This window comes from Heterocephalus glaber, unplaced genomic scaffold (assembly GCF_053883595.1).
Source record: "Heterocephalus glaber isolate CG9 unplaced genomic scaffold, H.glaber_assembly_v1.0 deba00000470, whole genome shotgun sequence".
NCBI classification, from domain to species: domain Eukaryota; kingdom Metazoa; phylum Chordata; class Mammalia; order Rodentia; family Bathyergidae; genus Heterocephalus; species Heterocephalus glaber.
The window spans coordinates 4,379,155-4,394,832 of record NW_028258145.1 but is presented as its reverse complement, the minus strand read 5'-3'; the positions used below and the strand labels follow the sequence as shown (position 1 = coordinate 4,394,832).

Below are 15,678 nucleotides of genomic sequence, written 5' to 3'. Positions count from 1 at the left end.
CTGGGAAGTACAAAGCAATAACCATGGAAACAAAATAAAAATAATTAAGAGATTGGCCTGAGGTGAAAAGATGGTAGGCGTCGCTTGTTCTTATGAATCATTCAAACACTGGCACAATCCTCAAGAACAAGGACAAGATCATGGAACATGTGAAGTCTGCTAAGCCAATGAAGTCAATAAAATATCCAAAAAGCGTGGTAAATTGACAAGAGAGGATGGAGAAACTTCTCAGTGTGTGGATGTAGGAGCAGCATCAGTGTTGAGTTCCACTTAGCTTAATCCTTATTCAAGAAAAAGCTAAAAGCCTGTGTGAAAGCTTAAAGAAAAAACAGAGTGAACAGGGTGCATCTTTTACCTAAGTCTCACTTTGTCAGACTTACAAACAAACTGGACCTATCAACATTCTCTCAGAAAGGAACTCATTTCTAAGTCAGGGACTTACTGTACCATAAAAATATAAACAACTCCTATAAATCTGTAAAACAGAGAATGAGGGAGAAAAGCGGTGGTTTTACAAAGAAGGAAATAGCTAATAAACACAAACGGCCATAGTACTATATACAATAATAACCTATAGACCCACCAGAAAGGCAAAAAAATGAAAAATCTTGTGGCATTAAAGATCTGGTGAAAGAGGTTTGTGAACCTATACCAACTCCCTGCAAAGAATGTAATCATTATGTACTGCAAATGTACTAATACAAATTTTTAAATTTTAGAAACAAGATCTAGTGAAGATGTGAAACAAGTAAAACTAAAACACTGCAACTGGGAGTGTGGCTCATTAGGCCCACCACAGCCTTCTCTAGGGAGGTAGGCCTGTTGAGTGCACCCTCTGAATGCAGGATGAAGATGGAAGGAGGGGATGCAAGAAGGATGTGCATGGCCTCAGCCCTGCTGAGAATAAGCCAGGCAGCTGACACTTCCCAACAACACAACTGGTAAATAAACTGTGATGTATTCCCACAGTAGAATATAAATCTTAAAAGTTATTTTTCAACTGAAAAACTACATACAAAGAATAAATCTATTCAGTTCATAGATGTTTTTTGAGAGATACACATTCAGTTACTACAACTATAAAGAAACGCAAGAACGTTCCTATCAAAAATGCAGACTGGGTTAACTTGGAACAAAAGACAGTTTCTGGATGCAATCAGCAAGGTAACCACATTCTTGATGTGGTTGCTTCAACTTCTAAGAACTTTTCTTCTATGTCTTATGTGCTTTGCAGTATAAATGTCTTCTTTCAGCATAAGACAATGTTAATAAAACCTAGTCAGATGTGTAGAACACAATGCACGAAGTGATCTCCGGAAAAGCCTGGCCTGGCCAATAGGCACGCTCACACATCCCCGCCCTGAGAACAGCCCTCCCAGATGGACAAGGACATCTAACCCCCGAGTGAGAAGGCGAGCTCGGGCAGACAGCCTCACACAGCTGCTGACCACACAAGTGCCTGAGTCGAAGCTTACCTTCACACGCAATTCCTTCATAGGAGGAGGTAACAGGAGGCCTCGGATCTGAGTGACAATCGGCCCTTCTACTCCAGGCACAATGATTGTGTCCCCTTCCTTCAAACGACCATTGATCAGTATGACATCTATAGTGGTGCCCATTCCTGGGAGAGCTTTAACCTAACAGACATTATTGCAAAGAGAACAAAACATACAATGTATCGTGATTGTTAAAATCTCTGCGTGGCATGGTGAACATCCTCCATCAAAGGCACGCCTTACTAAGGGGGATCATTACCTCCATCACCTGAGCTCTCAACTCTTCACAGTGTGCAAGTCTCTTGCTCAACATGGTCTGTGTTAACTCGACAAGAAGGTAGATCAAGCTTCCCATGCCATCGCCAGTATGTGCAGAGGTAGGTACCAAGGACACAAAAGTGCGAGGATCTTTGTTCTCATAAAACAAAGCAGCATTCAAACCCTGAAAGCAAAGTCATTTCAAAAAGGCAAGACGTGAAAGGAGGTAACAAGAAAAAAAGCAAAAGACAACTAAAAGGCCTGAAGGAACAAATGGCTAATTCTTCTCATTCCTCGAAACAATTCCAGAGGACTGAGCATGCAGTCCACTGGCAGAGTGCTTTCCCAGCATGAATGCAGCCCTGGGTTTGATCCCCAGCACCAAACAAAAATGAAACACTGCAAAAATGATCTTATAAGCACCTACTACAGAAAGTGAAGTGATTTCCATGTGGGTGATTTATTCTATGGTACTATACACTGCATGGGAAATTTAAATTCTTGCTGGAAACATCACCCTTTCTAGACATTTAAAGTGCACATATCTAAAAGATGAGGGCTAAATGCTTTTTGGGTATTTTTTGGAGGGTGTCTTTTTTTTGAGACAGGGTCTTGCTATGTAGATCAGGCTGGTCTTGAACTCACTACATAGCCTAGGCTGGCCTCAAACTCAAGGTGATTCTCTTGCCTCAGCCTCTCAAGTGTTGGGATTACAGGCCTCCACCACACACCTGGCCCTTGAGGTATTTTTGTTACTTCACAGGAATGGCTGAATTGTGGGAGTGGAACTGTTAGCCCTGGTGTTCTGGAGAGAGTGCTGACTGCTCGTGAGGAAGGCAGGGCAGGATGCAGAGAGGGACTCACCCATTCAGTGAAGTCGGATTGCCCAGCCCTTATTCTCTATGTGTACCTCAGTTAATACTGCTGGTTATTACAAGAAAGTCTGAATGCCCAAATTATGCTAGGAGTAGCAGAACAATCTCTGTATAAATGTCCTTTAGTTTGTTTTTAGGAAGAACCATGCTTTTCAATGTGACCTTTCTTAAGGCCACCTCTTAAAGCTTCATAGTGTGGTCTTGAATTTAGTCACTGGAGTAAAGAGGGCAGAGGGTGCGAGGCAGGGCTCTGCTCAGATCTCCATGTCTGGAAGATGGTTTCAGATCATAACCACAAGTCTAGATGTGCATTTTGAGTAAAGTACAAGGTTCATACTCCATGGCATGACATCTAAGCGTTACAGAGATGTCCCAAGGTGATTGTATGATAAAAAGCACAACTCGTGAATTAGCCAACTTGCAGGCATCTTTTTCTTATAATTGAAGGAAAAGATGAGTCCCAGACCTGGAACTGCTACAGCACATCTGGGCAGTACGTAGCAGGACCCGGCAACAGGCTACAGTGAAGGGGTGGCAAGAAGCACATGAAGTGTGCAGTGTGTTCAGACTTATTTTTCAGGATCCTCTGGCTATACTATGGTAACACATTAGTAAGTCAGTGAGAACATACTTCCTAATATTTTAATAGCAGTTATCCAATAACTTTACTTGTGTACTGGGTTGCATTATTCTCTTTAACTGAGCATTAATGCAATGCACTGTTTCAACTGTAATGCTGCCATTGCCAATATTTCTATCTAGAGGCCCACTGCCACCTTTGGCTACAGTGAAATATCTGTCACCAAGAAAATCAGGATTACAATTTTTTCAAACAGATTGAGTTGGTGTAGTGTATTCTTGGTTATCAAAAATATTCCCACAGCTTTGGGATTTTGAACATTCATGATGTGTGGATCAGCGTGATAGAGACCACACAATATCAGCCACACAAAATGAACAAGTACATGTTGTGTACGTACACAAGGGATGAAAAGGACACATCCATCTAAGCTGCTTGCTCTTTGCTTGTGCTTTTCTGTCTCCTGTATTATGCATATTAACTTTTAAAAAATAATTATTTTCCCCTCCCCACCAAAAGAAAGTGGCTTCTTTAAAGTCAAATTATTTTTTTAAACATTCAGACTGCACAAGGGGATCTATGAAGTACTTCCTTTCTCAGATTAAAAAGGAAGCCACACACATTGGTACAAGGCCTGTATTGCCAGCTAGAAGGCAGAGGAAGGATTAAGTCCAGGAGTGCAGGGCCAGTCTGGGCAATACAGCAAGACCCCATGTCTCAAAACAAAACAAAAACACCACCAATAAAATAAAGTAAAATAAAGCAAAAAGAATGAAAAATAGGGCCGGGGATTTAGCTCAGGGGTTCCACCGCCTGCCTTGCAAGCGTAAGGTCCCAAGTTCGATCCCCAGTACCAAAAAAAAGAATGAAAAATAACAGAACAGAACCATGAGGAAATATTATAAGGGAGGCCCTTTGTGAAGCAGGGGATATTTTCTTACCTGCTGTGCAAATTCTACAATGATGGCCTTTGCACGCTCCTCAAACTCATCTTTTGTATTCTTTTTCTGCTTCTTTAAAGTAGCAGCCACATCAGAATCAGGACTCTTTTTCCAATCATATAACCTATCAATCTGGAAAAGGTTTTTCATAAGCAACATTTCCAAAAACTCTGAACATCCAAGAATTTAAGGTCAATTGCTCTAGAAAATTCCTAGTACACATTCTATATATACAGAAGAATAGAAATTATCAGATATTATATCATACCAAAAGCAAGCCCTGAATATACTGTAAAACTTCACTCTTAAATGTCAGTCATTTGTCTAGAGAATCTGAGATCTTAAAAGTATTTTACGCCCATTAACCTGTGTTGTCAAAATTCCAAAACAGTTCTGAAAAGCAGTAGACAGGAACAATGATTAATTGCATTAAGTACCATCACTAGGAAAATTATATATCAAAAAACTAGAAAATGAAAAACAAAATTATTTCCTGTCTTGCAACAGCTCATTTTAATTCTTGTATTGCTCAAATTTGGATTAATGTGTCTAATAATAGAATCTATTTTCCTCACTTTTCAACAAGAATAATGAGAAATGTTTGAAAATATACTAATCACTCTAATTTGACTATAAATTGTACACATGTTCTGAGACCCATGAACTGAAGCCCTTAAACACGAACAACTATGTATCAGTAAAAACAACATTATTTTTATTCAAAAGTAGGAAAGAACATAGGGAGTTTGTAGCACCCCTGGCTAAAGACCTTAACAAAGGAAAATGACCTAACAGCCAACAAAATCAAGCCAAACAAACACACACACTCTGGGGTGATAACATAAAGAAGCAGATCAATCTGAATGCTGTTACAAAGAAAAGAAACAAAGAAACAGACCCCAAAATGGCAACAATGATAATCAAATTAGCATCTGGTGTCCTTAAAGTAAAGGAATAACCTTAAAAAGCAAGAAAGGAAAAACTTTAAATTTGAAAGATATAATAAAAAATTCCCTGGATGAGCTTAACAAATCATATCTGCAAATATACAAATTTTATTTACATCTACAAAGGAACACAGAGCATGAAAGGGGACATCCCACACTGCTTCACAAAGTTTTTTTTTGGTACTGGGGATGGAACTCAGGACCTTACGCTTGCGAGGCAGGGGCCGGAACCACTTAGCTAAATCCCTGGCCCAAAAGTTAGTTTTTTGAAAGAGGCAAATTTTATAAACTGTCAAAAACTAGAAACTCAAATAGCCTTATGCCTATTTAAGAAATTTCATGCTGATGTGGCTTTACAGTGAATTCTGTGTGGCACTTAAAAAAGAAATACCATTTTGCCACCCACTCTGTCAAAAAAAGAAAAAGGGAAGAGAAAGCATTTTTAAACTCATTTAATGAAGTCAACACTATATCAAATTAAGACAAAAGTCACTACAAGAAAACTACATGCCAATATCACTTATGAACATAGACACAAAAGTTTTTAATAAAATAGCAGCAAATCAAATCTATCAATATATTAAAAAGATATATCACAACATTTGGTGGGCAAGAGGATTGCTGCAGTTCGAGGCCAGCCTGGGCTACATACTGAGTTCAAGTCTAGCCTGAAAACCACATAGTGAGACCCTGTCTCAAAACACGAAAATAAATAAATAAAATAAGATACTCCACAATGTGGCAAGATGTGAAATCAACACTGAAAAATCAACAGCTTTTCTGCACACCAGTAACAGGCTAACTCAGAAAAAAAGGGAAAATAATTCAATTCACAATAGCTTGGGGGAGGGGGGATTAAAATACCTAGAGATCACTCTTACCAAGGAGGTGAAAGACCTTTACAATGAAAATTTCAAAACACTGAAGAAAGAAACTGAAGATACTAAAAGATGCAAAGACTTACTATGTGCATAGATTGCAGAATTAATATTGTCCAAAATGGCCATATTACCAAAAGTGAGCTACAGATTCAATGCAATCCCAACTCAAGCACAAACAACATTCTTCAAAAAACAATCCTAAAATTCATATAGAAACACATAAGACCCACAATAGCCAAAGCAAGCCTAAGCAAAAGCAGGAAGGCTAGAGGCATCACAACACCCAATTTCAAACTACACTATAAGCACAAAAATAGACACACAGGCCAAAGGAACAGAAGAGAGGACACAACCCACACAACTACTTTCTAAACAAAGGAATAAAAAATCTATTTTGCAAAAAAGATAGCTTAATTACTGAGAAAACTACCCACTTATGAAAGACTAAAACTAGACCGCTACTTTGGATCTTGTACAATAATCAATTAAAAATGGACCAAAGATCTAGTTATAACACCTGAAACTCTGAAACTGCTATAAGAAAACACAAAGGAAACACTTAAAGGCACAGGCAAAGACTTTCTGAATAGGACTCCAATAGCACAGGAAAAAAATAGAACAAATCAGCAAATGGGACATCAAATTTTAAGGTGCTGCACAGCAAGACAAGTAGCTATGAACAGAGCCTGAAAAATGAGAGAAAATCTTTGCCAAATACTCTTCCAAGAGAGGACTAATAAAGAATTCAAAAAGCCCAATCAATAAATGGGCATGTGAGCAACAACAAAAAAAATACACTTCACAAAAGAAGTATAAATAGTGAATACATATTGGAAAAAATGCTAAGCATATTTAGCCATTGGGGAAATGCAACTCAAAACCACACCAAAAATGCATCTTGCCCCAAACTGGCTATCAACACAAATTTGGAAGGGAGGGAGGCGGCTAGCTAGCTACCTTCTCAAGGGAAACAAAATTAACGACTACTCAAATACTTGTATTGATATTGTCTAGCTACTTTATTAATAACCTGAAACTAGAGTAGGTCAAAATGTCCTAAAACAAGTAAATGGATAAAGTATGGTGGCACTATCAAGAAGATGGAAAAGTACTTGGCAATAAAAAGAACTACTTATGCTATATCCAACAATATGAATAAAGCTATACTAACATTGAGTAACCAAAAGCCAGAATCAAAAGATTATACACCATATAGATCTGTTACACGAAATGTAAAGCAGGCAAAACTAGTCTATAGTAAAAGGAAGGGAGCAGTATTTGCCTGGGGCTGGAGAAGACAGCAGAGTAACTACAAAGGAGCAGGAAGGAATGTTCTGGTCTATATTCTGAATAGGTATGTATGCAGAGTCATCAAAACACACTAACCAGTGAGTGCACTTCTCATGGAGTGCATTTTCTTTTGTTAATTATACTACACATAGGGGGGTTATCCTAAAAGTGAGGGTTCTGTGCTTCCTGGCCAACATAACATGGGCAGCTTTGCTTACCACACTCCCCATCAAGAAGCTCTGCCTCACCACACCACTGAAACTGCTTAGAGCTGTCTCGTGTACTTTGTCACAGCAATGGAACACAACTATCACAGAAAGGTGTGTTTGAGAAAAGTCTAGTGTAGGTAAAATAAAAGGTACATAAAAGGAATAGAAGATGAGATGGGAGAAGAAAGTAAGGTTCATATTGTAAAGTGCTTGGAATCCCATAGAAGGAGTTTGGATTGGGGCAACATTCTTTTACTGGCATACTGTGATGTAACAAAACCAGAACTTTTCTAGAAACACTAAGGTGCAATCATCTGTATCACCTAAAACTGAACTCCACTCAACATTCACAATAAACCTGCTCCCACTTCTGTGACCCTCCGCACCACCACACTGTTCACCTGGCTCTCTTTGTGAAGAGTCAGAGACCCTACATAGATGCTTCATTCTTTCTGTCCCCTCAATCTTTTAAATTCTGCCAAATTGCTTCTACAGATACATCTAAGATCAGTCCTCTTCTCTGTCAAAACACTAAAGTGCAACAAACTTAGTTTAAGACCTAATTGACTTGTCCTAGAGACTGTAGGGTAGGCAGCATCTCACTGTAACAGAATGAGTGTTTGGATGAGCTGAGCAGAGCCAGTTAACTTAATATGCAGAAAAGGGCTGAAAAAAGCAAAATCAGAAACAAAGCCTACATATTTAAATAAAATTAAGAAGCATTTTCAATTAAATTTTTGAGAAAGACCTACCTTATTGAGTGCAACAATGAAGGGACATTTTTTAGATTTGAGAAGGTTGATAGATTCAATTGTCTGGGGCTCCAAACCATGCATAATATCAACAACTAAAATGGCAATATCACAAAGAGAGCTTCCTCTGTTTCTCAGATTACTGTTGGAAAGAAGGGAAAAAATGTATGAAAAGAAAATCTTAAATCATTATTTTTCTTAAAGTTTTAATTTCAAAAATCTAAATGAAAGTTATCCTTTGGTATCCACAGCGGATTAGGCCCAGGACCCTCAGGGATGCCAAAATCCGAGGATGCTCAAGTCCCTTGTGTAAAATGCTGTCATACCTGCATAGAACCTACTTACTGCCTCCTATTTACTTTATGTCCTCTCTAGCTTACCTAGCTTACTCGTACAGACTAAGCATCCCTACTCCAAAACTGTAAAATTAAAAATTTTTACAGTGCCAACATGATGTTCAAAAAGTTTCAGATTTTGAAGCATTTTGGGCTTCAGATTTTTGGAGTAAGGATATTCAACCCTAAAGTTTATGCAAATACTCCAACGCCAAAATCTGAAACACTTTTGGTCCTAACCACTCAGAAAAAGTGTAATTACTCTTCAATACCTATACAATGTAAATGCTGTATAGTTGTCACATTTTATTATTGTTTACAGAATGGCAAAAAAGTACTATACACATTTAGTACAAATGCAATTTTTCAATTATTTTTGATCCATAGTTGTTTGAATTCACAGATATGGAACCAGTGGATAAGGAAGACCAACTGTGTATGTATGTATGTATGTGTGTGTGTGTGTGTGTGTGTGTGTGTGTATACACACACAATTATATACAATTTATATATTAAATTATTCACTGTTAACCCTTAACTTGACAAGTACTCATCTGACAAACATAACTGATTATCTGTTAAAATGAGTTAGTTCCAAAAGCTGCTCTAATATTTCTGCCAATTTTATTGATCTAGTTTTCTGTGGTAGACTACAGGCAAAAGACAACAATATAACATCCCCCTTGAAGGAGATGGACTAAGTATGTATCAGGGTTTGTGCCAAATTCCTCATTAAGAAGATTCTCTTTCAAAAAAACTCTTCTATAAAAAACAAGGATCCAAATAAAACACTACTAAATCACTGATGCAGAGAAATCACAGTTACCAGTGCCTCAGATTTCAAGTGACTAACCAAAAAGGTTCAAGTGACTAACCAAAGGTTAATGACTCCACTACACTTTCAGACTTAATGAGTTTCAAGCACTGGCCTTGGTCTTACCTGAAAGACTCATGTCCAGGAGTATCAATAATCAGCATTCCTGGAATTCGTACGTTCTCTCTATCAAACTAAAAAGAGTAGGGAGAATAAGGGAATAAGAAAGCCAAAACCATGAAAGCTTCTTTAAAAAACAATTCATCTATCATGAAAACTAAAAAAAAATCACTAATCCCTTTTCCAAATAAGTGTTTTTAAAAGTCAGTGAGTCAACTAGCAAAGTGTAACACATAATATTTTCATTAGTATCAAGAAATTTTGCAGAAAAAAGAAAACATACCACCTTCACTAAGTCATAAAACTGTGGTATTGTCTATGTTTGAGCAGATTATTTAAAAGTGTGATAAAAATTTTTGGTTTTGTATCTCTAGAAAGCTGACCCAAAGAGGTTGTCCTCAGTATTTGAAAAATGTGTCTGATCCAATTTTAAAGCAATTCTGAACTACCAAATATATATCTAAAGTATGTTTTCAAAAAAATTAGCACACTGATCAAAAATGTTAAAGAATAAAGTCAGATGTGGTTTACTCAAATAATGCCACAGGCCCTTTGTTTTCTTTTTGGTTTCGGGGATGGAACTCAGGTCCTTGTGCTTGTGCTTGCACAGCAGGCAGCGAAACCACTGAGCTAAATCCCCGGACCTAGCCCTTTGTTTTCTGATCAGAAGCACTTAAAATGAATGAAAACAAAATTACAACAGACTTTATTTTCACATACTTCTTTTAGCCTAAAAAATAATGAGTACTAACCAATAAAGCTTACACGCTTTCTTTTTCACTATCTATACTTTTTCCTAATCTTCAAATGATTTTTCAAAGTTTTATCTCTGATCTACATCTAAATGATTCAAACATATGATGTTTCAAATCTGCATTCTGATGGACTTAAGCCAACATTTACTGAGCACTATAATTGTTCCACTCTAGTACTATGAATACAAACAGTCATGTAAAGGTATTATCAAGAATCTTATTACAGGCTTAATACTCTTTCTCTTTAACTATGTTCTAAAATAACACAAAATCTTAAGTTTTAGCAACTGTTGAATAAGCTGTTAAGAACTCTCCAATGAATGATACATAAAAATACTGCTTAAAATACAATTTCAGTTAGAAATGTAAACACCTTTATTTTTTTAAATTCTTAAAGATTCAAAACTCCTTATTGCAATAGAGCACTGTATAACTAGAAAACTGACCCAGAACAACCAACACCAAAACTGTAAAATGACCTTGCCTTTGAAGATGTAGGAAGAAACTTAACATTTAAAATACCTGAGTAAAAAAATACAAACCAAGGATTTTATATGTGGCCAAGTGACATTCCAGTATCAGGGCCACAGAGTATTCAATATTTAAAAACTCAAGCAGTATAATTCCCACAATCCTTTCTTAGGAATCTACTAGAAAATGAGCTTCAAAAACTCAATCTCAAACAAAACCTGGAGAGACACAGCTCACCAATTCTTTTTACCTGCAGATCAAAGACTAAATCAGGAGTAAAGTGAGACACTCACATGTAGTAGCACTTCCTTCCACTTGCTGTGATCATGGAACTGGGGGTTATTTACAAAACCCAGTTCCAGGTCTGAAACAGTTTCTTACTGAGGAGCTGGGACATCCTACTATACCAGATAGCTTTGATGCAATTAAAAAACTGGGACTAACAGAATGGTCTCAAAATGACCCAGGAACAAAATGGTGTGCAAAAATGGGATTATCTCAGCACAATAACTGAAACAGTTTGAAACAGGAACTAGGTTTAACTCCATGAGTCCATAACAGAAAAGACTGGTCACTGTCTAATTTAAAAGCAGGTATGGGCCAGGGATTTAGCTCAGTGGTTTCACTGCCTGCTGCGCAAAGCGCAAGGACCCGAGTTCAAACCCTGATACCAATAAATAAATAAAAATAAAAGCTGGTATATTAAAGGTGAAGGATCAGGTATTAATTCTGCCTTTCGTATACTTAACACTGAGTAATCAAACAGTAAATTAGATAAAAGTTTCTCTGGGGTGGGGGCCGGGGACTTAGCTCAGTGGTTTCGCTGCCTGCTGCGCAAGCGCAAGGACCCGAGTTGTATCCCCAGTACCAAAAAAAAAAAAGTTTCTCTATGGAAGTAAAGGAAGATGGATGACAGAACTGGAATATCAACATTTTGAACTCCAAATACATTTAAAGAGAGACATTACCCTAAAATTACTTATGGAAGGAAGAGTGGGTTTTGCATGATAAGGGCCATCTGGGAGGCTTCTAAGGTTAACCACAAAGGTTCTATTTCCTAACAAGGTGACTTTATCAGTGCTTGTAATGAATGATCCACTAAGCTTTACATTTTATTGTGTTATAGTTAACATTTAAAAATTAGATATCTCCAAACAAGTTAGAAAATGTGGCAGATAGAAAAAAAAGGCTGAAGCAGAAACAGAATCTTCAAAACATGGAGATCAATAGTATCAATGTTAAACAACGGAGGGAAGTGACAAACTTTAACTTCGGGATAGTGGTTGCCTGTGGTAGAATGGGAAAAAAGTGTAACATTTTATTTTTTGGAAAGATATAAAATAAAATACGGCAAAATCGTTCAGATGTTAATTCTGAATAGTGAACATATGGGTCAGATCTAATCATCTCTATTTCTTTTTTCTGATGTTTAAAATATTTCACATCTTAATTTTTGTTAGAGCTTAAAACAGATGACATACAATGTAACTTACATTTTTAATCATTTTAGTCTGCTCATTAATAGCTTCAGGGGGAACATTGGTGGCCCCAATCTGCTGTGTGATACCACCTGCTTCACCATCTTGGACATGTGTATGACGAAGCTATGAGAAAAATGGCAAATTTCGATTGGTATTTTCATATAGGAAATAAAAAAGGCAAAAACAATAAAAAAAATAGCTATTTATTGCAAAAAGAATTGCCCATAATATCCTATGGGTGCCTTTTCAAAGCACCATTCATTTGTTTTTAAAGTTATATCTATCCACACAATATTTTCTTACCTTATCTAGAATTTTTGTCTTCCCTGTGTCCACATGGCCAAGTACACAGATAATAGGAGCTCTTAGCTTCTCTATATTTACATTTTTACTATGTTCAAGTCGCCGTTTCTAGATATGAAAAAAAAAAATCACAAAGCTCAACATTAAGTGGGTGAGGGGAAGAAGATCAAAAACAATTAAGACATCATATACACATACCACTCTCCCAAACAAATGTAAATTCCATGTATGGTAAACATATACCAATAAAAAAAGTTAAATATTATTTCAAATCCTATCATTGTTTCTTTCATATTTTCCTTGGCATGAGAATGAAACGACCTGCACTCAAGTCCTTTATCCACCTCCCCTCACAGCACCTCTGGCTAAGGAAAAACCTGTTAGAATAGGTTTCAGAGCAGCTGCTAACTGTAAATAGGAATGGTGTAAAATATCATCTGCAGTGTTCTGATCACTTTTGATTACAGCTGATTTAATGGAATCCAATAAATAGTGACAGCCTGTCTAAAAACAAAAAATAAGTAGGGTAGCTCGAGAGGTAGCTCAGTGTAACAGCCCTAGGTTCAACCACCAGTATCACACACACAAAAAGGGTAAAAGACAGAAAGTAAAACTTCCTCCAATATCCCACTCTGTAGATTAGAGTTCTGTGTATGATCAAGTTCTTAAAAAATGTTTACCTGAAAATAAACAGTTAATAATTTTTATACTATGGGTCTCTCAGCTACAAGCATTAGCTCTGTTGAGATATAATTTACATACCAAGACTGGCCTGTTTCAAGAACATAATGAAATATTTTATCCATTTACAGAGTTGTGCAACCCATCCTCAGAATATATCCATCAACTCAAAAGATTCATTATCCCAATTTGCAGTCACTCCCCATTGCCAGCCCACACAACTATTAATCTATTTTGTCTCTACAAATTTGTCTTTTTGGAAATTCCATATAAAAGTAATCATGCAGTAGTCTTTTGTGTTTTGGCTTCTTTCCATCAGCCTGTTTTTAAGGCTCATTTGTATCACAGCACATGTCAATATTTTGTTCCTTTTTACGGCCAAGTGGCATTTCCTTGTATAAATACACAGATTGAGCATTCCTAATCTGAAACTCCGAAGTGCTGTGCAGTCTAAAGCTTTTTGAGTACTGGTCTGACACTCCCAGTGGCTTTGCCCATGCAAGGCAAGTGCTATACCACTGAGTTACACCCCCAGCCCAAAGTTCTTTGTTTTCTTGAGAAAGGGTTCTTGCTATGCTGCCCAGGTTGGCCTTGAACTCATGGTGATCCTTCTGCCTCAGCCTCTTGAGTAGTTGGGATTACAGGTTCATGCTACCATGCCCAACCTTGAGAATGTGTTTTTAAAAATGCTGTTCAAATTCCTTAGAGAGTTTAAGTACTAATGATTACATAGGAGTGAGGAGGAAAAGAGTAAAGAGAAAGGGAAAATAACTACCTCAATTCTCCGTTTTGCTTTGTCATAAGCCCGTTCTTCTTTACTTCGATCATCGTCAGAGTCATACTCAGAATCAGAGCTTATTTCTTTACTTTGCTTTGTATCTGTTTTCCCTGAATCTTTCTCATCTGACATCTTTTCCTCTTCCTCATCACCTTCACTGGCTTCACTTTCTCCTTCCTCATCCTCCTCTTCTTCACTCTCCTCCTCTTCATCTTCCTCTTCCTCCTCCTCCTCCTCTTCAGGGTTTTCTTTTACTTCTATATGAACTGTATTTCTTTCTTTAAGGAAGCAAACATTTTAAATTAAATGAATTAATACTACAGATTTGCTTTAAGAGACCTTAAGAGAAAATAACCCTGAAGTGCACTAATTTAGTTAGTAACATTACATTTTCATGCATCATAAATACAAAGTATTTGTCTATATGCTACACTGAAGACTTTTGTGTAACAGTAAAAACTTCAGGCAGTACTCCATACTGAAGTTAACAAAACAGAAAAGCATCAGGAAGACAGATTCCAAGGGAGAAAAGAAACACAGGAAGCTGAGCCCACTACTTAGTTCTGCTTTCCCTTTGGAGATGCTGCTGATTCTGGAGGTGGCAGCTGAAAGAGTAAGGTGCTTCAATGCCAGCAGACCAGGGCTGGAGGGGGAGAGAACAGCAGCACTACACACGAGGAGAAAGGGTGGTTAAGACATAAACAGGACATCCCCACTACTAGCAGACCTCCCTCAGATACTCTAAATTGTGAATTTACAATAAGATGGCTCCATATTACTATTTTACTCAGGATTTCTGGTGTAAGTACAGGTTAAATACTCCTAATCCAAAATCTCAAAGTCTGAAACTTTTAATTTCATTTCATAAAACTTTGTTTCATGCACCAAAGTATTAAAACTACTGTATAAAATAACTTTCAGGGTATACATTTAAGGCATATTTCAAATATTAATGGATTTCATATTTGGACTATACAAATATTCTCAAATCTAAAAAAATGCAAAATATTTCTGACCCCAAGCATTTCAGATAAGAGGTACTCTACATATAAGTATAAAGCTGCTCTAAAATAACATAATCCTTTGCTTTAAGTGATTTCTACAGTTTTACAAGTAAAATAAGAGCATAATACATAAAAGTAACAAGATATATGAGGAAAAATTTTATATGAAAAAAATCAGTATGTAAGACAACTGGAGAGTTTCTGTATCTTGAAATTAGGAAACTAAAATTTTAAAATGACCATGCTTCTAACATTCAGGGAATGGAATTAAAAACCAACAATCCAAAAGATGGTTACAGAAGGACTGTGCCTCCCTCACAAACACAGGGTCCTAAGTTCAATCCCCCATACCGGAGGTGGTGGTGGGGGGAATGGTTACAAAGGAAAGAAAAAGAAACAACACAACAGGACTAAGATGAAAAATTTAAAACATGTTTCATTAATTATATCATATGTTAAATGTAATGGGCTGTAAGCATTCTAAGTGAAAGATAAACATTGACAAGCTGTGGTTGCTAGGGTTTGAAATGTGGTATCCTCTCCATAATTCAGGTGGAGACATAGTCCTCACAGTGGCAGTATTAACAGGTAGGGATCTTCTGAAAATGCATTCCAAACCCCTAGGTACAATGTTCAAATGTCCTCCTGAAAGCCCATTCATTTGGATTTATGAACGGTAACAGTAGAGAGACCAAAACTGGTCCCCA

General features: G+C 37.1%; 1 protein-coding gene across 2 annotated transcripts in view; it reads right to left on the bottom strand.

The window, feature by feature from the left end:
• Window positions 1–15,678, bottom strand: part of Eif5b (eukaryotic translation initiation factor 5B) — a 75,931-nt gene that overhangs the window by 8,697 nt on the left and 51,556 nt on the right. For both annotated transcript variants that reach the window (XM_004844429.4, XM_021258080.2), the window contains exons 10-17: window positions 13,965–14,245; window positions 12,509–12,616; window positions 12,218–12,328; window positions 9,505–9,572; window positions 8,230–8,371; window positions 4,151–4,282; window positions 1,756–1,938; window positions 1,476–1,637 (exon numbers count right to left, since the gene is read on the bottom strand). In XM_004844429.4, coding sequence (XP_004844486.2) covers window positions 1,476–1,637; window positions 1,756–1,938; window positions 4,151–4,282; window positions 8,230–8,371; window positions 9,505–9,572; window positions 12,218–12,328; window positions 12,509–12,616; window positions 13,965–14,245 — 1,187 coding nt within the window. The remainder of the gene's footprint in view (window positions 1–1,475; window positions 1,638–1,755; window positions 1,939–4,150; window positions 4,283–8,229; window positions 8,372–9,504; window positions 9,573–12,217; window positions 12,329–12,508; window positions 12,617–13,964; window positions 14,246–15,678) is intronic.